Source organism: Lycium ferocissimum, chromosome 3 (genome assembly GCF_029784015.1).
Source record: "Lycium ferocissimum isolate CSIRO_LF1 chromosome 3, AGI_CSIRO_Lferr_CH_V1, whole genome shotgun sequence".
Lineage (NCBI taxonomy): Eukaryota > Viridiplantae > Streptophyta > Magnoliopsida > Solanales > Solanaceae > Lycium > Lycium ferocissimum.
Window position 1 is genome coordinate 25,726,950 of NC_081344.1, and position 25,047 is coordinate 25,751,996.

General features: G+C 37.3%; 1 protein-coding gene across 1 annotated transcript; it reads left to right on the forward strand.

The window, feature by feature from the left end:
* The first annotated feature begins 8,893 nt into the window (after nucleotides 1-8,893).
* Nucleotides 8,894-12,414, forward strand: LOC132050102 (pumilio homolog 2-like). The gene is made up of 2 exons (XM_059441159.1): nucleotides 8,894-10,028; nucleotides 12,194-12,414. Exons 1-2 carry the CDS (start codon nucleotides 9,876-9,878, stop codon nucleotides 12,311-12,313), a joined length of 273 nt encoding a protein of 90 aa, XP_059297142.1. The 5' UTR covers nucleotides 8,894-9,875; the 3' UTR covers nucleotides 12,314-12,414.
* Nucleotides 12,415-25,047: the final 12,633 nt, after the last annotated feature.

The window sequence follows — 25,047 nt, forward strand, 5'->3', positions numbered from 1 at the left end:
TTTTATGCATATGGGTCGTGTGTGGCCAATTTATATTGCTATTGTGTTGTGGCCCTGTGAGGCAATGTTATTATGGGTTGTTGTGACAGGATGATAGTGCCATATTATAGGGGAAACTCTGGCAAAATTTTTCTAGAATTCCCGATGACTTAACATTCGAGGACGAATGTTCCAAAAGGGGGGAAGTATGTTACACCTCGAAAAAAAAATTCCCGTTAGCGTGCAGTGAACAGACTGATGAAGGGTACAACGTATATGATGTTTGGGAAAGTAATAAATAGTCTTTAATGGTCCTAATTAAGATTTCAAAGACATTTGAAGTAGGAGATGAAAGTTGTTAAGGAAAGTAAGGTATATGTCATGTGTCGGGCAAGATTTACGAATATCGAATTAATGATGACTTAATAAAGTTATGGAGGAGAGTTATAATGTCCCTTGGATTGTTAATGAAGTGTTAAATAAGTGTTAAGAAGGTTCCATAAGGATTTAAGAACAAACAAATAAAGGAATTGAGTTTATGGGAACTTTGGTAAAACTTGGCAAAATTTTCGGACAAAATTTTGGTCCACATTGGTGGGGGAATATCTCCTAGAATATGAGGATTTTTCGTGTGTTTCTTTTTTCTAAATTTAATTTCATCGAGTCTAGTTTCCAACGCAACAAACCGCTCGTCAATGCGATGTCCGAATAAAAAGTTATGGCCATTCTACGATAGACTGTCTGAGCAGAGAAATCCTACGGACCATTTGACGCCCCATAGAATTTTTGACGGCCCGTAGGAAATTATACGGTCCGTCAAAGAGAAACAAAAGGCGTCAAATGGTCATGGTGACCCATTTTTGACTGGGCAGTTCTACGGACAATTTTGACCGTAGGAATTTATGCGGCCCGTCAAAATGGGCGTAGAATTGCCCGACGGGATCAGATTTTTAAGTCATTAAAAGGAGACCCACGTTCAATTATTTCATTTCATTCTCATTCCACACAAAGTCAAGAACTCTCTAGAATATTCTCCACTCTTCACACACAAGAAATCAAAGATCAATACCAAGAAATCAAGTGAATCAAGTGTAAGAAATTCATCAAAGTTCATCTAAGTCAAGAAATCCCAAGAAAAGTGAACAAGGGTTTTTGTGTAAGGAGAGTATTACCACTCAAGGTTTATTCCTACACCATCTAAGGTGAGTTTCATGATCTTTTCATATTATTTGAAGTATTGAAAAGTTTAAATACTTGGATTTTACTAGAACATAGAAAATGGGTCATAAATGTGGGAATAGTGCTAGTGTTGAGTAGTAGTTTGGAATGCATCATGAAAATGGATATGTTGTGATTGTAGGTAGATTGTGAATGACATTTAGAACATGGAATGAGAATTATACATGGAAGAGTATAATAGTAAATTATGACCATGATTATGGGGAAATTGAAGTGAAATTGTGAAATGTGGATAATGTAGATAAATGATGATTGTTATTTATGATATTATGAATGATATTACGGATGTTTGGGAGTTGATATGGAATATGGAGGAAGTCATATAAACAAAGGAAATTCTACCCAATTTTCTCTAGCTTTAATAAACCCGTTCATATAATTGTGTAGCTAATGCCGATACGAATTTCTTGAAGGTAAAACGTGTGCATTAAAGGACAACGAGCAAGCAATAGAATAGTTAAACGACAAAGGTATGTGAGGCTAGTCCTTTCTTTCTAAGGCATGAATTCTATGGCATGAATTTCCTCCTCTCTTATGAATGTCTCATCTTCAAGAAAACTATGAGTCCTTGTTCATGAATAGCCCTATGAGATAAGAGACATGCTATGAGTATGATAATGATAATGACAAGCCTAAGTCTAGAGATGCTGTAGTCTATGATATGATGTCCCTATAAAGCTAATGAAGCTATCCGTAATCCATTGATGTTGATCATTAGATACACTCACCTTATGCTTGTTCCTTCAAGGTGAGGCAGAATGCTTATGAGTACTCCATAATGAAATCGGGGGATTCACGACCTTATGTCACCCCGATAAAGTATGATTGTTTATGAGCCTTTTTGCATGCATTATGATGAGTTATGATAAATATATTATGACGAGCATATGATGATATTACACCGTGCCTATATGGCCAGGCAGTCACCGCCAAGGCGGCAATTATATACACCATGGCCAGATGGCATGGGCAGACACCACTAGTGGGCGGCATGAGATGGTACCCCGGACGCGGGAGGCCTGGACGCAAGCTAATGCTAATGTTATTGATTATCACACCGTACCTATATGGTCGGGCAGCTTATACATTTATGCATACATGACATGATGATGATTATGAGAGTAAGCCGCACGCATTATTCTTTCATGATCCACGATGCATCGCATTTCCTTAATGTCTTATTATTATTTATGTCTTACATACTCAGTAAAATATTTGTACAGACGTCCTTTTCCTTGGACGCTGTGTTCATGCCCACAGGTAGACAGGGAGACAGCGTAGATCCATAGTAGCTATCAGCAGATTTACAGGAGCTCTCCTTTATTCCGGATGTGCTATTTTGAGACAGTATTTTTGTGTATATATATTTTGGGCACGACGGGGTCCTGTCCCGTCCATATGTCTAGTACTCTAGTAGAGGCTCGTAGATACGTAGTGTGGGTAGTATGGTCTCACAGTCTTCATGTATATGCATGTATATATTATTTTGATAGCCGAAGGGCTTACGTTCATAAAAGTAAATATGTTTCATATGATGATAGTTCTTTTATGATTATAAGTATATATATTATGAATGAGAGCAGATAAGTAACAGAATGAGCGGTGTTCGGTGGTTAGCCCCGGATACCCGTCATGGCCCGTAGTCGGGTCATGACATGAATGATGAGTCGGTTTTATATAGGGAAGGGTGTATTGTTACCGTTGTAAATTTAAGAATTTTTTATTTTATTACCGTTGTAAAAAATATGTCGCTTATCAGTTGAAATAAAGCTAAGTGTGTTTGGTTTATTAATTGACGTAACTGATAGTAAATGACTATGATCTATAATAACTCATTGACAAATCCTTTGTCTCCCTATTTATTTGTAATCGCAATGGAATATTTGTCTAGACTATTAAAGTCACTTCAAGCTATACCTGACTTCAATTATCACCCCAAATGTGAGAGGATGCATTTAGTCGAGTTTTGTGGATGGCTTACTCTTTTTCGGTAGAGGAGATAAGTTATCAGTCCAGATGATTTATGACTGCTTCACATGATTTTCTAGCGTATCTGGCCGTATTGTTAATAATTCCAAAAGCTCCATTTATTTTAGAGGTGTGCCAGAAGAAGAGCAACTGGATAACTGCAAACACTTGGTTTTTCTAAAGGAGAACTCCCATTCAAATACTTGGGAGTTCCATTGGATTCAAAGAAGATGTCCATCTCTTAGTATCAACCACTTCTTGACAGAATCCTTCACAAAATTAATAGCTGGACCTCTAAATTTCTTTCATATGCAAGGAGGTTACTCTTGATCAAGACAGTATTGTTTTCAATTCAAGTGTATTGGTCAAAAATATTTGTACTACCAAAGAAGGTTTTGACGGCTATTAAAGCAAATTACAAAATTTACTTATGGACAGGAGGTACTGAGCAGTCCAAAAAGGCCTTGTTAGCATGGGACACTGTGTGCTTTCCACTATCAGCAGGTGGCTATAATGTCATTGATTTGTACACCTAAAACAAAGCAGCTATCCATAAGTTATTATGATGTCTTTGAAAGAAGAAAGATAGGCTATGGGTATAATGGATCCCCATCTACTATGGGAGGCATCAACCATTGTTGGAGAATACACCCAAACTAGTATCATGGGTAGTCCGGAAAATACTTAAAGCAAAATAATATTTACAAACTGCTAGACTGGGTGTTGATAAGATATTGGATTGAAATTACTTTTCTATTAACAAGCTATGTATGTTACTGAGAGGAAACTTTCCAAAGGTGCAATGGAGGAGAGTCACATGTAATAATGGTGAATTGCCTAAGTGGAGCTTTATTGTGACTGCTCAAAAATGATTGCTAACAAGAGACAGATTGGCTAGCTTTGGGATAGCTACTAATCTTGGTAGCTAATGAAACTATAAACCATTTGTTCTTTAGTTGATCTTTCTCCGCAGATGTGTGGAGAAAATTGTTGGAATGGCAAGGCATTGCTAGATCAGTTTTTGATTGGCCCGGTGAACTCCAATGGACTGTAACACATGCAAATGGGAATGCTGCCACTCTTGTGATTTATAGAATGACACTAGCTGCGTGTATATACCAATTGTGGCAAGAGAGGAACACAAGGATTTTTCAAAGCAAAGATAGACCACATTACCACATTATCAGATCAATCATTCAGGAGGTAATCTGCAGGGGAGCTCTAAGGAGGATATTCGATACACAACTTAGGAAGCTTAATTACTATCCATAAGGTTGTAATAATTAGCTATCTTAGTAGATAGATAAAAGGAGATACGATGCTTGCAAACATGGGGCCTTCTGTCTGTTCGATTTTGGAACCTTGATTTTTAAATACTACTTTGGTAAATAAAATTGTTTAATTACCAAAAAAAAATTATAGAACATTGAGGTTGATTATGAACCATTGTAATAAAGGCGACTATTGGAATGAGAAGCTTGCTAAATTTGCACAAGTCCAACAAACCCCCACCCCCCCACAAAAAAAGGGCAAACCCCAAACCCTAAATCTAAAAAAGGCAAATAAATAGAATAAAATAAATAAAAAGACTTGTTACTATTTAAACATTATAATAACATTTTAATACATCATGTGAGAGTCCCCATCTATTAGACACATGATCCTAAGAGTTTAAGCACACATAATGGTCCTTAAATCACAATATTGGTCTAAAAAGGCATAAATAAAATAAAATAAAATAAAATAAATAAAAATACTTGATACTGTTGGACTTATGCAAATTTAGCAGGCTTCTCATTCCAATAGTCGCCTTTATTACCATGGTTTATAATCAACCTTAATGGTCTATAATAGTTATTATAGATCATAGTCGTTTATTATCAGTTACTTCTATGAATAGACCCAGCACACTTGGCCTGTTGCTATATTTAAAATAAGTGTAATTTGAGTCAGTTTTGGAAATCCATACTTGACTTATGGTAAAAAAAAAAACAAGTCCCTTGGTAACTCTGTCTCATATTCTGGGAAGATTAAAAACTTTGCCATATTAAGAAGGTCTTGTTTGTCTGACAGTAATTGTAAGTTGGAAATATTGGCATTCCTTTTCTCTATGAAATCCTCAATGTATACTGGCCTGGTTTGTTATATGTAAATTGAGTAATAACTATGAAAATTCTGCTTTTACCTGCTTTGTGTCATCTATACTTGTACCTTGAGCGGGGATATACAAAGTATACAGGACTTGTATACATGGAAGTGTATACAATGGAATATATTTGGTTTATTCTCGGGTAAATGTTGAATTTGTCCTCATCTTGTTAAAGTTTGGGCCATTTCTTCCCCTTTTAAGTGTGACTAGATGATCTTGTTTTAAAAATCCATACTTTGATCATATTGGGTTAAATCATACTTGAATTTCCATGACATAACTGCTTGACTGTTTGCTTTACTGCGTTTGGGCTTCGATTAATTCCTTGTGTTATTGGGCCATTAGTCATATTTATTATTAAAATGCTAGGTGGGTTTCTGTTTGTGTCACTCAGTTTTGAGTTATGGACTGCTTTGTATTTTTTTTGCTTCTTTTCCTTGTACATATGAAATATACATCCAACTAGTCATTACTTAATATAAACACTCTAATCCTTATTATTTTATTGTGCATGTGATCCAACTTGGGCCATTTGGGCCACTTCTACCTATGACCTCGTACATCATTTTTTGATCGAGTCCGAGGAAAGCAAAAGATGGAAGCTAATATGTTTGAAGGCCCAGTCATGGGTGAAGATGGCATTGAGGGGCTTGGGTAGGCCCATCAGTTAAATACCCTCCTCTTTTCATTTTCACATTATGTGTTTATTTTTATGTTGAATATATGACAAGTATGTAAAATAATGGAACCCTTATGCATGTTAGAATTTAGGAAAACGTAGTATTTTAGGAAGGTCGCTAAAAATGACTTTCAAACTTAATCATTTCTAAATGGCACGAAATAGAAATTCATAATAGTAAAAGTTTATTGAAGAACTAAAATGATTTTTAGGAGTATTTAGCAAACAGTTTTGGTCCTTTCGTCCATAGCAAATTGTATTTAGTAATAGATTTTGGGCCTCAAGCCCGTGATTCGAATGATAAACCGTTGGATAATTGTGTTTTTTTCCAAAAACTAATTTAAGGAATGACTTGACTTTAAAAAATGTGTAATTTGTTGTGTACCAAAAACGAATTTTGGACTTGAGCTAATCTGGACAATTTTAAGAATTAGATCTGGACTTGAACGAAATTCTGGGAAAAATAAAGGCTATTTTGGGCTTGAAAGCCCAGTACTGACCTTGGACCAAAAAACAAAAAGAGAAACTTGTTGGGCTAGTTTGAGATTGAGACGGTCTAGAATTAGAAAGCGCACAAGAAGGATTCATTCCCACCTTGGGCTACTGCCACGATTCACTTCAACGTGAAGAAGGGGCCGGGGTAGCAGAGCTACTAATGGAAGGGAACGAAGAAGTGGAACTTTGCATAATGTGAAGATCGATGGGGGTAGGATTTCCATAATAGAGTCGAAATGAATTGTTTCTCGAAGAATATGGGTGATATTATGAGCTTCAAATAAAAGGAATTGGACTTAAACAAAAGTTGTATTTACTTATATATATATATATATATATATATATATATATATATATATATATATATATATATATATATCCATATTTTCTTATATAAGATTAAAAACCCGTAAGAACTAAACTCATCTTATTAGGACTGGAATAGTAGCGACTCTACTTGGAAGAAATCCCGGGTGTGTCACTACTAGAAATAGGTACTATAGCAACGGTTTTGTCGCAACGGTTGTTGAACCGTTGCAATAGACTATTTATTGCAACAGTTATTCTGCAACGATTTCACAATCGTTGCAATAGATGTCTATTGCAACAGGCACTTCGCGACGATTATGAAACCGTTTCAATAAGATGCCAATTGCAACGGTTATGTTGTTACGGTTGCATAACTGTTGCAATACACTTCTACTGCAACGGTTGACTTCTCTCTCTATTTCTTTTTTTTTTGTCCTTTTTCATTTGCTTATTACTATCCGCTTCAACCCTATCCCCCTATCTTCTGGTCATTCTCTCTCTTCCCCATCTTCTACTTCTCTTTATCTCTCCATAGCGCTTCGACTTGTCCATCATTTTCTTATTAAGAGCGAATTTTAGGTTTCATTAAATAATCTATGGTGTAATTGATTCAGGATGCCCATTCAGAGCTTTTTATTTGGTAGAACACACTGATAAATTTGTACCACTGCAATCTCGTTGCCAAGCTCGAACAGTTCATCCCTCGTTTGATTTCATTGTCAATTTTCAGGTCACTTTTTCTATTATCTCCATACTCGTTTGATTTCATTGTTTCTTAAGATTTTTTTTGCTTGTTTACATTTGTGAGCAACTATGGTTTTTATAGATCTAGATTCTAGACGAACTCTGCTTCAATCAAGCTCCATGTAGATCTAGACCAAGTTTTGGTTCTTGTGATAAGTTACGATTTTTGTTCTTACATGGTCTTCTCCACGTTTTTGCACTGGCATAGGTTCCAATCTTGTTGTTTTAAGATTCCATTTTTAGGTTTTGCATAAATAGTGCTTTCTTTCACCTAATTAGTCTTTTTCATTGTTAAGTTGCGGAATGGTTTGAGGTGGGCTACGCACCAAAGTTGTTTGATGATATGCTTGGATCATCTTATTTGATACTTATTTTGGGGTTATGCTCGTAGCTAAATTGTTTACTTTAGATAAAGGTGAACTGAACTATCATGGTTTGGCAAGCTTTTATCTTGTTGGTTAAAATTAAAGAAAGTAACGACTATGGAGATAAGAAATCAACAAAGAACTATCAAAAGTTGAAGCACTAAAAGCAGAGTTATTACCCAAGTGAGATAGACTACATGCTTTTAGAGCTAGAGCCTTTTTCCCAACTGAAACAATTATCAAACTCAATGTCTTGTTTCTACTACATTGATTCACACTACTTCCCCTGTTTCTATCAATTCTTCACATGACAAATTGATCTGTTTTTCTCCCAAATTTCTTCAATTCTTGATAAATTTTTAATTGCTTTTACATTATAATTTTCAACATTTTAACTATTGTAGAAGAATGAGTATAAGTTCGGATCGACATGTGTGCTTGGGATCAACAAATACTAAATCGAGGGCAATTTCATCTTTTGACTAGAACTTAAGCAATGTGTCCATAATATTTTACAACTCCATGTATAACCATGTATAAAAAAAACATGACCATGTAGGCTTTTCCTAAATCTTCCACAACTTTCGTCGGTACCCAAGCTCTAGCTTTAGTTGCAACTGCGCAGGGTAGCATTTTAGATTTTCTGGCAAGCATGTATCCTTCGATCAAAATTCTGGTAAAGCTATGAAAAGGTACGCATTGCTTAGCCTTACACCTCTCAATTCTCGTGTTTTCCTCTATGTATGGTAGTGTAATTAAGTTATATGATTGAGCTGATGACCTTGAGGTGTTTGATAGTTAATATTTTACACAGTTGTGTGTATACGGTTAATTCAAAAGAGAAAATAAGCACGGTCTTCCAGTATTGGTGAAGTTAAAAGGTGATGGAACCTGATAACAATGAAGATAGTGATTTTCCCTTCTCTTTTGTTTGTAAACTTTCTGAAAGGTATTTTTTTATTACCTATATTTTCATTAAACATATAAAGCTAATATTTAGAAACATATACATTTTTGTAATATTTATTTTATATATATATAACTTATCTGGTTTCAACGTGTCAGCTTAGGTGTCAATCAATTTCAAGTTGAGGGTATATTTGACTTTCACTATTAAGTTTACGTGTCTTTTATCCTTCGCCTAAATAGACACGTATCACTCCCTTTCTACATCTTCCACTCCAGTACTTCTCTGTTCGGCTTTTTCATGCTCTTTCTCTGCTGATTTGTATATTGAATTCTGAGTAATAATAATAGAAAGGAACTGCAAATTTTTCTTATACAGAAGCCGGACACGGATTTTGTGGGAAGAAGTAGGGTTCTGAAAAGAGAGCAACGATGATGGTGATAGGCTGATTTTATCAGTTTAAGCCTGTAAGCATTTTCCCACAATAATCTACAAGAAAATATGTGTCGATTGTATTAATTTCTGTGCGAAGTCTGCTCGATCCTCATTTTGAGCATTGAAAAATGCTTTCCCCCTCTCTTGTGATCGTCATGAAAGAGTTTTGTTTGAATTATTAGAGTTTAGGAAGTGGTTCGTTGTGCTATTTATTCAGTCTTAGAATATCAATTAGTCAAACTGAAATTAAGTAGAAATTAGAAGATATGCTTTGGGCCATTTTTTGATTGGGGATTTATGAAGAGAATCTGGGCTTCTTCCTTTTTTTTTTTTAGATTTAAAAAAAATAAGATAATCTGATGTTGGAATTATTTGTCTGCCCCTAACTTGGATTAGTACTTATTTTGCTCTGAGCAAGGACATAAACTATATATGGTGAAATTGTTTCAGTTTTTGTTTCATTCAGTATCCTATTTTGTCACTCATGAGTATTACTATTGTCCAGAGAAAATTGGCGTTGCAAGGAGGAGGGAGTTCCGCAATCGGTGATAGGAGGAAAGTAAACAAGAATGATAGTGGTTGTAAGGTGGGAGGTCATCCTTTGCGATGCCTCCTGGATTTAATAACTTGAAAAAAGCTAAGAGCGAGAACGAGACGGATAAATTGCAAGGTTTAATGGAATGGGGCGGTGATGGGCTCATCGGTTTGCCAAGACTAGGACTGGGTAGTAAAAAGAAGAGCATTGCTAAGATGTTCCAGGTGCATACTTGAAACTTTATTTTGTGCATTTCTTATAATTTCAACTTTGACCAATGGCTGTTTAGATTCCAAGATTCAACTAAAAGTTTGTTATTTGCTATGTTGAGGCATTCTCCGTTTTTACTATGGATGTGTTTGGAAAAGCTTTCTTTGTTGACCAAGGTTGAAGAATTCAAAATCTGTGAAACAATAAAAAGTTCAATCTGAATGTTCATTTTTAAGACAAGAAGTAAAATCTTAAACTGCTGCACTTTCAGGCTAAAAATTACTTAAAAGTCGAATTGTGACAATAGATAACTCTACGACTAAATTTATAAAAGAAGGTTGTTGCGAAAGCTGTACTTTTTTCTGTTGCTTCTCTTTCTCTCCTTTTTATTTTCATATTTTTCATGTATATGAAGATAAGATAGGAATACACATATATAGTGGGCACTTGCTGTTACATCCTCATTCTATATACAAGTTTATGTATAATTCTAATGCATCATCACCATGATGAGTTCTTTTATGGCCTTCTTTTTGTTCCTTTGTTGTTTATCTCTCTATCCCTCTCACTCTAACTCGATTTATCTGTATTCTTGGAAATGTAATACGAAGGAATCCATTATAAATTTATTATATGATTATTGTGTTGAATGTTGTTTATCGGATGAGTTCTATTTGGTGTTTTCATTTTGAGTGCATTGGACATGACATGTCTTGGTAAGTTCGTGCGATCGTTTGACGTGAAGCCCTTCCACACCTCTATGAGCATCTCCTCTCGGGATTCACCTTGCAGGACAATAAAAGAAAGGCGGTTAAAAAACGGCCATTTGCTTCTACCCGTACTCTTTTGTTTGTTCAAACAAAACTTCGTTACTCCCCTCTTCTACATCATTTCTTTGTCTACTTGTGTTTTACTTTTACTATTCTATTTACATTAAGATCAGTGCCTAATTAACTTTTGCGTCCCCGAAAGGCGAACATCTCCATATGAGTGGTTATTACTTCATGCTATTCTTGGAAGACTAAGAAAAAAAAATTTGTATATGACTTGAATATATATAGGGCATATATCAATTGGGACAAAAAAGAGTATAGTTGGCACTCACAAACCTCTATTTACATAGGCAGAGCTAGCTAGAGAATTTAATAATATGCTCCTGTGACTGGTCTGTACATGGAGTCTTTTCTTAACATGTGATTTGTGGGGTGTTTTCTTAACATGTGATTTGGAAGTCCTGGAAGGTAATTTGTATTCTTGCTCTTCAGATTTTCGTTTACTCTCTGCTCTCATTTAAAAAGTGGATAAAAATAAGCTGGGGAAATCACTCTTCTTGTGGAAGTAATAACTAAGAAGCATTTCAAGAGTTGTTCCCCGCACTCTATATTTAAGATGTGTGTGCCTAAATTCAAAGCATTAGCAAATTTTACATTAAAGTTAGGTTTTACATATTGTAGCGGGTAAAATGATGGTCTTTCATTTCATTTTGATGAAGTTACTTATCATTTACTATTATCAGTTTTATCGCACTATTTTATATTTATTTCTAATTTTTTGGGACTATGTTGAATTTTTCCAGTTAGCAAGGTAATTAGCCTTCTCTTTTCTAATATCATAGTGTTCTTCACAGAACAATTTCAAATAATGCTTGTTGGGGATATCTTTTTATCATGGTTGCTGAATATTCAGATACCTTTTTACTACAACTAAGTTGTAAAGAAAGGTGTTTAAGGGTGAGTACATGAGATAGTTATCTTGAATTATATTTCTTTCTTTTTTCCTACACCCGATGCATTACATTAAAGGGATTAGACCTGCAGTAGATTTCATTGAATATAGCTTTTTGCTAGTACCTTTTCAGCTGAAAATGGTATATGGACAGGATAAGTTGCAGGGACTATGTTGTGGCTTATGCTTTGGTGGTTTAACCTTTGTCTATGATTACTAGTAATAGTTAAAAGAAGAGAACTTAAGAATTCTTCCATGAATTGTTTTCTTGCTTGGAGAAGAAACATTATTTGGTTGAGTATTTAAATTATTTTATTACACAGGAGTAATGCATATCCCAGACATTACTATTTTGTATTAGCGTTCAAATTTGATGTCTTTTATTTTTAATTAATGGGCAAATAATTAGTGTATCTACATCTGATAAAAGATTACTTTTTTGATGGTTTTGTAGGCAAGGCAAATGAACAGGAAGTTGATGAAAGCAATGAAGACCTTTACTTTAGAATATTTATTCATTGTTTTTGGACCTTTTAGATGTTCTGTGAAACTTTTACTTCGGAAAATTTTGTAGACTTACACTATGTTAACTCTTGAATTGTCAAACAATATTGTATATTTTACTTTTACATGTGAATAATACTAATCGGATGATTTGGATTATGACTTTGTTGATGAACATTTTACTTTCGCGGATCTATATAAATTTTATTGTATTCTATTTTATCATTTAGGTGAATAATTATTGTAATAGACAACCAAATAGTTTCAATAACTCCTAAAAAGTGTTGCAGTAGCTCTTAATAACCGTTGCAATAGCCCCTCATAGCTGTTGCTACAGTATCGAAAGTTTGTTGCAAATGACACAACAACCTTTGCATAAGATGATAATGCAGCGGTTCCCAAACTGTCCCATTACTTTAAACAACCGTTGCAACAGGTTTTGCTATTGCAACAGTTCAGAAAACTGTTGCTATATATTGTCTATTGCAACGGTTTTGTAGCGGTTGCTAAAAACCGTCGCGGTAGACCTATTACTGCGACTTTGTTATGGATTCCCGAAACAAAATCGCGATAGATCTATTACAACGGTTTTCCTATCTATTGCAACGGTAGTTGAACCGTTGCAGTAGGCCATTTTTCTAGTAGTGTGTCCTAGTCCGGCAATAAAGTGAGTTGAACACTTACGAGGATTTTCAAACCGAAAAACCCCTTTTCTAAGGGGAATTTTTGCCGAAATTTTTCTCGAACTTATGATAAGAATAAATGACACTTTTTTTGCGGAAAACTTAAACATCTTTAATAAATAATTACAATAATCACACATTGAAGCTCGTAGGTCAACCGTATTCTATGGATCATTAATACTAGGGTGCTTAAAACCTTTCCTAGGGGATCACCAGAACCTTACCTCGAACTTTGGTACCAAAATATTTCTCTCTTGCTTGAAAAATCTTTTTTACCCGATTTTTCCTAGTTTTCCTTAAATAAATTAGGTGGCGACTCTAAAAAACGTAAAATTCAATTAGAGCACCAACAACCTCATATTAGCTTTTATGTGCCCGCGTAAAAGTGAACCGTAACAATCTGCCTGTACCCTTCTTCTTCGTTACCTAACATGCCATCAAAACAATGGTATGCCTGAGTACTGGATACTCAGTGAGTGTCTAAGGGAAATAGTTAAACAAATCAAAGTAGTCATAAAACAATAATAATCAGTAAAATAATAATAAATGAAATAATTTGTAAACCCGAATCTCAATTCTCAAGTCATCATCTCACAATAAAGACATTTCATATCATAACCAATGAAGAAATCTTATTCATACCACTTATTCAATTTCAAGTTCAAGAAGTCCATTCAACAGCAAAATAAGTTTTAGGTCCAACCTTTAGAAAAATGAGTTCAATCATCCAATAATGGGAAAAACGAGTTTCACAAAGTAGTATAGTTCGTATAAGGTTTGACGCGGGCTTGACCCTACACACGCTTGACCTTGTCTAAAGGAAATCATCTTTAATTCTGAAAGAACTTCCACCAAACAAGAATTTTAATCATGCTCATATTCCAAAGAACGATTTCAGGTCACGAACAATCATCTACACGTTTCAAACAAGATAACATACTTGAAAAAGAAGATTTTTGAAAAGTAGACATACCTCAATTCCCGTTAAAAGCTAGAAAACGGGTTCTTCCGAGTTCAACAATCGTTCTACCATGGTTATTAATAACAAAGTTTAGAACTTTAACCAATTCTAGGGATTTCTACCCTTATTCGAAAAACTAGGGCTTTTCTAGCCTTAAAGCTTGTTCTTGAATCCTTATGTGATCATTAGTGAATGCTAATCTTGTAGTATGCTCTATACTAGTCCAAACCTCATTAAATAATCTCATTAAAATCAGAAGTCTTACCTTTTGATGGAATCCCACTTGGCCCTTATCTTCTTCTTTCCTTTAGTTTTTAAGAATCTAGGGTTTGGGAAGATGAACTAATGTCAAAGAGGATTGAATTTTCTGTAGAATTGATAGAGATGGATTAGGAACTCACTTTAGGGTTTGAGAGAAATCTCTAGGGTTTATTTCGTCCAAAAAGTCAGCCAAAAAGAAGTAGGGAAAGTTTATAACCAAGTTAGGCTTTTAAAAGGATTGTTCTCGATGTGCGGCTGCACAGCTGGAGGCCCACTTCGCGCAGCTATGGAAGTAACACTGCCTCCGGTGCACGATCATGCAGCTGAAGCCACTTTACGCAGCTGAAGCCACTTCGCGCAGACTACGTAGTGCCCAGTAAAATAGGCATAACTCCTAGCACAGAGCTCCGATTGAGCTCTATAAGATTTGGTTGGAAGGTATTTCAAAGACCTACAACTTTCATGTTTTGAGTTTTCTCAATTTCCCAATGCAACTACCTAAAAACTGGACATAACTGAAAACTGTCTCAAACTTAGATGAATTTCAGGATTTCTAACGAACTTTCTTATCTTGTTTGATCCCGAAAAGATCATTTAACACTTGTACCCACGCCGAAGGGATCCATGATGACATTTAATCCCCAATTATTTCACATTCACACCTAACTCGGATTTACAGGATGTTACATTATCCCTCCCTTAGGATCATTCGTCCCCGAATGAAAGTCAGGGCCTAAGATTTTTCACTAAACCTCCAAATTTTTAGAATTTCTAGAGTTCTTTTGTATTGCAAGTTGTCTTCAAACGAATCTCATTTAATATACGACAATAACCATATGGTCCTCGCAGAGACTCCACGACTACACCCGGAACAAACACGAGAATGAAATAAGGGATTCACACCTATAGTTTATCTCAAGATTTAACGATATTACTCTTCCAATCTGTAACGGGTTCATCTAGAAATACAAGCATAACTATTTTTAATCGGCAACCTAGAATTGCATAACACTTGGAAAGACAATCTATCCCAATAATCACTTCAAAGTTTCACCATTCCTATTTCGAACAAATCAGAAGTAGTCTCACGGCCCTTAACTACGGCAGCACAATCTCTATAGATTCTAGTAGCAATAACGAGGATACTAGCAAGGGTATTCATAGTATAGGGTTCTACCAATTGTTTCATTCCACACTAAAATCAAGGACAAGATACTGAGTTATATAAGAAACAGTCAAACTCGAATCGATCTGCAAATATGCTTCAAGAGAACATATAGTTAGAATAACTATGACCACGACGTCAGGGTATTCCGCCACCTCCCTACGAGTCAAACCATAAAGTCGAACTTGTCCCCCATTAGCGGTGTTAGCAACTACTTTACCAGACCCATTACCACGAGCATTAGGAGTGTTGTTAGCATTACGTCGGACGGGTTATTCACTGCAGCCGGAAGGGGTTAGCGCCATTTTATGCGGCCACTTCCTACACTCCTCTTAATGTGACCCGCCCCGCACCCGATAGAATAATGCGATCCTCTCGTCCGGATAAGTGTCTGTGCCACCTACAACGAGATACGTATGTTCTGGTATTGTTCCTGCGACCTTGTCCCACGATGGAACGCCACGTTGCGGAAACGGAGGCGGTGAATCGGGTGAAATTTCCTTTTCATTGCCCTCAATCATACGAACCAGCGAAACCACCCGCAGATCGACCCTTATTAATTTGTTCGCTTTCAAGCGTCTCTTCGCCCTTATAATTCACTTATTGCTCACCGAACCCAACCAAAGATGAAAATGTACAAGTAGGAGACATAGCAGCAACAACACACAGAGACTTGATACGTGGCACTAAACCACGCACAAATCGGGTCAACTTGTGCTTTTTAATCGAAATCATATACGGCTCATACCTCGCCAGACGGGTGAACTTCAAGCTGTACTCACGAACAGACATAGTGCCCTGCTCAATCTTCTCAAACTTAGTAGCCATAGCAAACCGCTCCTCGTTAGATAGAAACCTCTTTATGAATGCCCCCTCAAATTAAGCCCAAGTAGGAGCTGGAGCATTATTACCTCGCTCAATCTCCTACACTTCGAACCAAGCATGAGCAACATCTTTCAATTAATATGATGCGAATTCCATGTTGAGCGTGACACCCGTAGCCTTTAGAGCTTACAGAAAGTCCTCGTCATAAAAATGCGGGATCGTCCTCCCCTCTCGCGAACCAAAGACTTAGGCGGATTCGGCCCCAAAAAGTACGCTAAGCCTTCCCCCGCCTGATGTCGGATGCGGAACCCTCACGCTGCGGTGGGAACATGACGAAGTAGTAGCATCGAATTGCATTGCGTTATTTGATATCGTACGCATGACGGGGGAGCGATTTGGGCAGGTTAGTCTTCCAGCGCGGTGGTTGTTGGTCTCCACTCTCGTTCTCAACCCTACCATTAGTCTCGGTACATTGCCACGATAGTCAATCCTTGCGGCGGCTCGTCGCAAGATGATGAACAAGAAACTTCACATTATTTCGTAACTAGCGGGTCACGCGGGTCGAAGAAAGCCTTATAACGAGCGCGAGGTGTCGGACACGTCGGAATGATCTGTCCACAACCCAAATAAGCGTGAGTGGCACCCGCCTAATTCCTATTGAGCGAACCCAGTCCATAACCAACCCGTCCAACGTTACCCGATTACTTAGCCATTTTTAGACATATTAGAAATATAACAAAAGTAATAATCATCCAAAACGTCTAGTCATTCCATAAACAAATAAAAGAGCGAAAATCCTAACTATTACAACCCCAAAATCCGAAAGTCATCGTACAAGGACTCTAAAACATAATACATCGAAAGAATGAACAATTTATGCGAACTAAACATAAATGTAAAATAAATAGACATCGAAAATGAGAATGATCTTGAGGCGACTGGCATGGATAGGAGCTTACCCTCAGTCTTGTCTATTTGGACTCACGTAAATATAAGGTTTAGTGAACTACTCACGGATAACAATGCACTAAAAGGAATGCGGCGAATAGTATCGATACAAACCGCCCATGTACTATAGATATCGTTAGCCGACTAAGATTAATTATTGTCGCGACATCACAAAATGATAAAATGAGCGGAGATAGGCACAACAACACATAGCCACAAGAACTTATCAACGAGAATGCGTCTTATTACCCGAATAATATAGGCCAGCAACAACAACAATCATTGCAGTGCTTTCTGACCCGTATCTGTCCGATAGAAATAGTAACTGTGAATTATCTATTCCATTTACATGTCTGTACACTACGCTAAATGTTAATGTTTGCCCAAATAGCCATGACCTCTGAGAACCCATGGTGTCCGTGTACCACCGGCTCAGCCCGACCTGGGATAAGCTGAGCCACGTATAGGCCCGTCGCGCAGCCGAATGTGCCTTTTACGTATTTTATATGATCTTTTTTATCACAATGTATTTCCGTTCCACAATCAGTGAAATGTGAACAATGCGACCGTCAATACGGGAACATAAATTAAGCGTATCCTGATCCATATCAAGACTTCAGCAATCGGTCCTCGATAGCATGAATAAAGGGATTAACAAAGTCAACAAGAAGAGTATTCATTAACTCCTTCTTTATCATATCATAATCGTTAATCACATAATCAATCAACCAATATCAAGTAAAGGAATTTCCGAACGCACTTTATGTCTGAAGCCCTAATCATCTTATATATCGATTTCATAACATATCTAATCAACTAATTAAGTCTAACTCAAGTAGGCATTAACCTACCTCGAAGCCTAGCGGAATAATGCAATAGTTACATGGCACCCGCTTTACCAGGCCCCGGAAAGGCCCTCACCGGCTAGGCGATCCATTTTGACAAGTAGCTCGGCTTTTTCCACCAGTTTTCACCCAAAAATCACAACACTAATCCGAGGCCCTACAGACCTTAAAACAAAACATGCACATATACATAAAAACATGTTGCGGACCCACCCGCGGCCTTAAAATTCCCAACTGAGGTCTAGTTTTCTAAGTCACCCCCATAATGACCTAGCGGGTCATTATAGATCCTAACGGAAGTTCAAGCTCTATATCACAATCTAGAATAAAGAAGAGTGAGAAACACCTATAAATGTCCTGGTAGTCTTTTGATCATACAAGTGATCAGGTTGCATAAGGAAGACTCCACTAGACATAGCTCCATAGCCACAGACAAATCGTAGGGCACATCTAAACCAAGGCTCTGATTCCAAGCTTGTCATGCCCCAAACCCGAACCTGGACATAACAGGCATCTAATGCTACGAACAACACCGGAGGCACCTTATGAATCAATAACCATCAAGTCCGTTTTAATAATCATTCATTAACTAATTAAAAGACATTATAAAAATAACTAAATAAACTCATGCCATAATTTAAGAAATAAAATCAGCGAAAGTTTTTAATAAATAGATTTGTCAAAGCATAGAAATACTTCGACTCAACCAATACCCACAAAACAACATCTATCTAAGGAGCCTCTAAGATAATGAATAAACGTCTAACTCATCAGGACGCAGCCCGGAAACTAAAAGCAATGAGTAAAATAGAGGGTGTCCCACGAATGAATGTGTGGGCTCACCAAAAGTCTGAAAAGCAGCAAGTACCCCTAATCCGCGAGATTTTCCTGTACCTGCTCTTCTTTGTTACCTAACGTATCATCAAAAAAAAAAAATGGTATGCCTGAGTACTGGGTACTCAGTGAGTGTCTAAGGGAAATAGTTAAACAAATCAAAGTAATCATAAAACAATCATAATCAATAAAACAATAATAAATGAAATAATTTGTAAACCCAGAAATAGAGTAAGCCATAAACTCAGAAAAATCATCAGAGAATCCAATAATGAAGAATACATCAACTTTAACTCGTTGTCGTTTACCATGTCAAATATGTCACTTACGAACTCAAGATTACCACAAGCCACTCACAAGTAACCAAAATACCAAAACAAGCCACTCACAGGCAAATCAATCAATCGATACTCCATGCTAGGAAACCATAGAGGCTAATCGTCCTCTGGACTAGCACAACAATAGATGCACCGGGTTACCTGCCTCGGAGGTCAATCATCCTCTGAACTGACATAGCAATAGATGCACCGGGCGATACGCCTCAGAGGTCAATCGTCCTCTGGCCTGACACAACAATACTCGTATTGATACGTTAGGATCCATAACGGCTAATCGTTCTTTGGACTAGCACAGTTTGCCCATACAGGCCCAAACACAAACAAAATACAAATCATGGCATATTAATCGAATCATGAATCAAGGCTTAGAGCCAAATCTCACTTCTCCAGTCATCATCTCACAATAGAGACATTTCAGATCATAACCGATGAAGAAATCTTATTCATACCTCTTATTAAATTTCAAGTTCAAGAAGTCCATTCAACAGCAAAATAATTTTTAGGTCCAACCTTTAGAAAAATGAGTTCAATCATCCAATAATGGGAAAAACAAGTTTCACAAAGTATAGTTCGTATAAGGTTCGATGCGGGCTTGACCCTACACACGCATGACCTTGTCTAAAAGAAATCATCTTTAATTTCAAAATAACTTCCACCAAACAAGAGTTTTAATCATGTTCATATTCCAAAGAAAGATTTCAAGTCACGAACAATCATCTACACATTTCAAACAAGATAACATACTTCAAAAAAAAAGATTTTTGAAAAGTAGACATACCTCAATTCCAGCTAAAAGCTAGAAAACGGGTTCTTTCAAGTTCAACAATAGTTCTACAATGGTTATTAATAACAAGGTTTAGAACTTTAACCAATTCTAGGGATTTCTACCCTTATTCGAAAAACTAGGGCTTTTCTAGCCTTAAAGCTTATTCTTGAATCCTTAGGTGAATCATTAGTGAATGGTAATCGTGTAGTATGCTCTATACTAGTCCAAACCACATTAATAATCTCATAAAAATAAGAAGTCTTACCTTTTGATGGAATCCCACTCGCCCCTTCTTTATTTTGTCCTTTAGTTTTCAAGAATCTAGGGTTTGAGAAGATGAACTAATGTCAAAGAGGATTGCATTTGGTGCAGAATTGATTGAGATTGACTAGGAACTCACCTTAGGGTTTGAGAGAGATCTCTAGGGTTATTTTCCTCCAAAAAGTCAACAAAAAAGAAGTAGGGAAAATTTATAACAAAGTTAAGATTTTAAAAGGGTCGTTCTCGATGCGCGGCTGCGCTGCTGGAGGCCCACTTAGCGTAGCTGTTAGTGCAGCGATGGAAGTAACATTGCCTTTGGTGCTCGATCGCACAACCGAAGCCACTTCACGCAGCCTGTCGCACAGACTGAGTAGTGCTCTGTAAAATGGGCATAACTCTTAGCACAGACCTCCGATTGAGCTCCTTAATATATGATTGGAAGGTATTTCAAAGACTTACAACTTTCATGTTTTGAGTTTTCTCAATTTCCCAACACAACTACCCAAAAACTGGACATAACTGAAAACTTTCTCAAACTTAGATGAATTGCAGGATTTCTAATTAACGAACTTCCTTATCTCGTTTGACCCTGAAAAGATCATTTAACACCTGTACCCATCCTGAAAGGATCCATATAGCTATGATGACATCTAAACCCCAATTATTTTACATTCACACCTAACTCAAATTTACGGGATATTACACCGTGATGTCGCGAATACGCTTCACTCTCTTTCTTCCAAGTTTGGGGTCGTGAGGGGGTGGAGGAATGTACATGTTTGCATACTTCTCTGGGACATCCCATTCTTACTCTAAAGGGACTACATAAGTAGTTTCAGCAGATGCAAGAATATAAGACTGAACTTCATACATAGGCGAGGAATACCCCTAGATGCTTGAACCATAATCATCTCCGTACTTCAATCTCAAGGCTTCCATCGTGTGGGTGCATGGTAATTTCACCAAGTCATACTCTCTACAAGAACATGTTTTGTTAAGTAGATTGACTTTGACAGTTAGGCCACTACCAACTACAGTGAACTCGTTTGCATCCTCGTTTATATTATCGACAAACAAGGAGTAACCCTCATTCATTTTTTCCCTTACTGTCTTTTCAGGAGAAGGCACAAATAAATTTCTTGAACCGCTCATATCCGCACGCCTCTCGCCGAAAAATGTAAAGCAAACCTCCTCGAAATGCAAGTGAATAAGGCAGTCATAGGGTACTCTCTTTCATCCCTTAACATTGTGTTTAGCGACTCAGCAATGTTTGTGGTCAAAACATCATACCTATTTGCTAGAAAATGTGCCCCACTCCACTTGTCAAATCCAATATCAAACTCAATACAATTAGCTACTTCGGGGCATTTATCCCTGAATTGATGAAAATGTTCACTAAACTCCTGATAACCATATGCCTTTGCTGCATCATAGTATACATCAAGAGATTCTCCACATTGTTAATTTTTTGAAGGTTATCACCAAGATGATTCATGCATAGTACATGATAAGCATGCTCAAATATTCTGGAAACACCGTTGGCTATGCTCTTGTGCCTATCAGAGATGATGCACAAGTCAGGTTCATAGGCGATTATATGCTTTAGCTGCTCGAAGAAGTAGGTCCAAGATTCATCGCACTCCTTGTTCACCACGCAAAAATCAATTAGATAGATATGGCTATCAGTATCCTGTGCGACGACAGACAACAACACACCATCGTACTTGCCGTATTAATGTGTGCCGTCAACGACAATAACCTTTCGCATATGGGTTATATCCTCGAATGCAAGCTGCGTAAGCAACAAAGTTATATTTAAACCTTTTTGCACCATCAAGGCTAATGCAAATTCTAGAACCTGGATTTAGAGTTTCAACCATGTAAGAATAAGCTGGTAATCAAGCATACCCATGCTCCGGTGTCCTCCTAACCATGTTCTTAGCCATTACTTCTGCCTTTCAACACTTCTAATAGCTTGGTTTACAATGAAACTCCCTGAAAATTGTCCTTTAGATTTCCTCTATCCTTAGCCTTTTGTTGTCAATATAGTCATTCATCAAGACTGATGCAAGGATAACTGCCGAGGCATGCTTATGAGTGCTCGTAACATGTTCAACCCCGCAAGTGTGATCACGAACATACTTGTAAATGTGAAACCTATCCGAATTCTTGTACTTACTGGCCCGCAACATCCAACCACAATTAGGAGATGTACATTCCACCTTATAATATTTGTTATTACTCATGTTCGGTTTAAAAAAAAAAGGGTCTTTCTTGCAGATTTCTTCAACAAAACCTTCAAATAATCCTTGTTCTCAAACATTTGCCCATTGTAAAATCTGGTTCCATCATTGAAGTTGTGGTTGCTTTTTGAACCACTTGGATTCCCATCACTCCCATCATCTCCATCACACTCTTCTTCATCACTATCATGATCATCTACATCCATTAAATGATCACCCATGCCTTAATATTGTATTGAATCGTCATCGGTTGGCAGCTCTGGCAGTGGTGGGTCTGTGGGTGGGGGTGGTGTTACTGATGTAGAACTGACTTGAGACCTCTCAATAAAATTTATTCTTAAAATAGGCCTAGAACCATCAGCAACAACATCAAGCATGTACAATCCCACCTGCCTATCATTCGTTATGAAAGAAGGATGGGGTTTTCCCCTAGTAGGCAGAGCATTAATTATATAACTAATGCGCAAGTTGCTAGGCTCAAAATTTAACTCCCTGTTTTCCATTATGCTCATAACCAAGTCATTACACGTACCATTGCGACGCACAACCATCGGCACTGTCACCTTGCTCACAGAATTCCAATTCAAATATTTTGGGGTCTCCTCCCATTCACCCATGTAATCACCAGCTACAATAATATATTCTGCAATCGACGCTATAATAAATCTATAATAGACTACCACTTTAGTCTATGGCTGGTCGATGACTCATTCATGACTGTGGTCCATTACTAAACGATGAGTTGTACCCGATGCAGAACCAAAAAGGGCAGGGATAAAGCTTTTACCAGTTACGAACTGAGATATTTGAATAGAGAATTGACGAAATGAGGCCGAAATTTTCGCTGGAAAAGTGAGCTTTTAAAACAATAAGGAAATCTCCTTCTCAACAATTTCTACCAGCTTTTACTTACAATAACTGAAATGTACAACCTTTCCGTCGTTCGGGACTGAGTTTCTGGCGAAAAGTCAAAATTTTTGCCGAAAATGAGATCTGAAAATTGCAGAAATCGGGAGCTTTTGAAGGGTAATATTTTGTTTTTTATTTCTATTTCGGGTAATTAAAATGTTAGGGGTGTGGGACCAAAGTGTAATTTTCAAAACTTTGGGGCTAGGGTTGTCAACTGACGCGTCTGACAATAATAACGCCATAAATGGTGGCCTTTCCTCCAATTCTTTGAGACTTATGGCCTTTTAGCTAATTAAGTTTCTAAAGTGGCCTTTCAGCAAACTCCCCCAAGTAACTTCCAACTATTTTCAAATTTCAAGAGCTTCATCTCAAGAGGGCTAGTAGGATTTGTACAAATTGCTACCTTTTTGTAACGACCCATTAGGTCATTTTAGTGCTTTTGACCATTTTACCCCTTTTGACTTTTCCTATAGCTTTGGTTAGAGTATATTTGACTTGTGGGGAAGGGTGACGCAATTCCCGAGGCGATAGTATGTGATTTGAGTTGAAAAATGAGAGTTTTTGCATTTCATAAGTGTTGGGTTGAGTAAAGTCAACATCGGGGGACACTGTGTCATTTTGGGAATTTTGTCGATTCCATTAGCTCTGGAACGTCGAATTTAGGTTGGTTGGAAAGTTAGTTTTTGGTCATTCGGGGTTGACATTTTCAACGAGACCTTTTTTGGGAATTCTGAGTGCTCGAACGAGTTCGTAGCGCAGTTTTACATGTGTCTGCATATTTGGTTTGTATCGGGGAGGTTCCGGTAGAGTCTCGGGATTTTCGGGTGTAAGTGTCAAAAACCAGATTTTTGCTAGTTCTGGTGTATTCGCACCGGCGAAGGGTGTTCCTCCCCTGCGGAATTGCCCCAGCGAGAGGGGGGCCCATAAGCGCGAGTCATTGGTGACTTGGCCTGGTTTCACTTCTGCGAAGGTTATCCCGCAGAAGCGAGGCCGCAGCTGCGAGCGAGGTTCCGCCGCTGCGGGACTCGTGATATTTGTTGAGCTTCCGCATCAGCGAGGTGTCTTTCGCCGGCCGAGTGCGCAAAAGTAGCGTGCAAGTTAGTGCAAAAGCAGAAATCGCTCGAACGTAATGTGTTTTTGGAGTCATTCTTCTGTAGACTTCCCATCCTAAACCCTTAAGCCTTAAGAACATTTTTTAAGGAGAATTTAGGAGATTTCAAGGAGAAACCATTGGGTAAGTCTTCTTAACTTGGTATTTTGATTATTCCTATGATTTAGACCTATAATTCATGCTTAGAATGTTTAAATTAAAGAGGTAATTGAAGGGTTTTAGGCCCTAACCTATGAATTAGGGTTTTTGGTGATTGTGCATGAATTAGTGGTTATTAATGGATGGGTTATGAGTTGTATTAAGTATGAGGAACATGATTCTAGGTTCAATTTATTGTTTTGCCCTTTTGGTTTCGGAATCCTAATTTTAGGGCTTAATTTGGGTTTGGATTAAAGAATGCTATTATGGGTATCAATGGATTCGTATTACTCCCTAGAATGCTAATTAGACCATATTGAAACCGTTCTCCAATAAAATTATGAAATTGACTTTTTGGGTTTGGAAAGGGGTCTATGGGGTGACTTCTTGGACCACTATCTTCTATAAGGTAATATGGACGTCGCTTTTCTCGTATTCTTATGCTTAATTTGTATTTGAGTAGATTGGATCGTTCGGAAGCTCTATGGAAGGGCAAGGCTCTGCTGTGATTTGGCT

Bases quoted from the DNA above. Each gene is read 5' to 3' on its own strand.
- LOC132050102 (XM_059441159.1), top strand. From the start codon at position 9,876: ATGCCTCCTGGATTTAATAACTTGAAAAAAGCTAAGAGCGAGAACGAG. The intron at 10,029-12,193 runs GTGCATACTTGA...ATGGTTTTGTAG, and splicing joins GCATTGCTAAGATGTTCCAG to GCAAGGCAAATGAACAGGAA.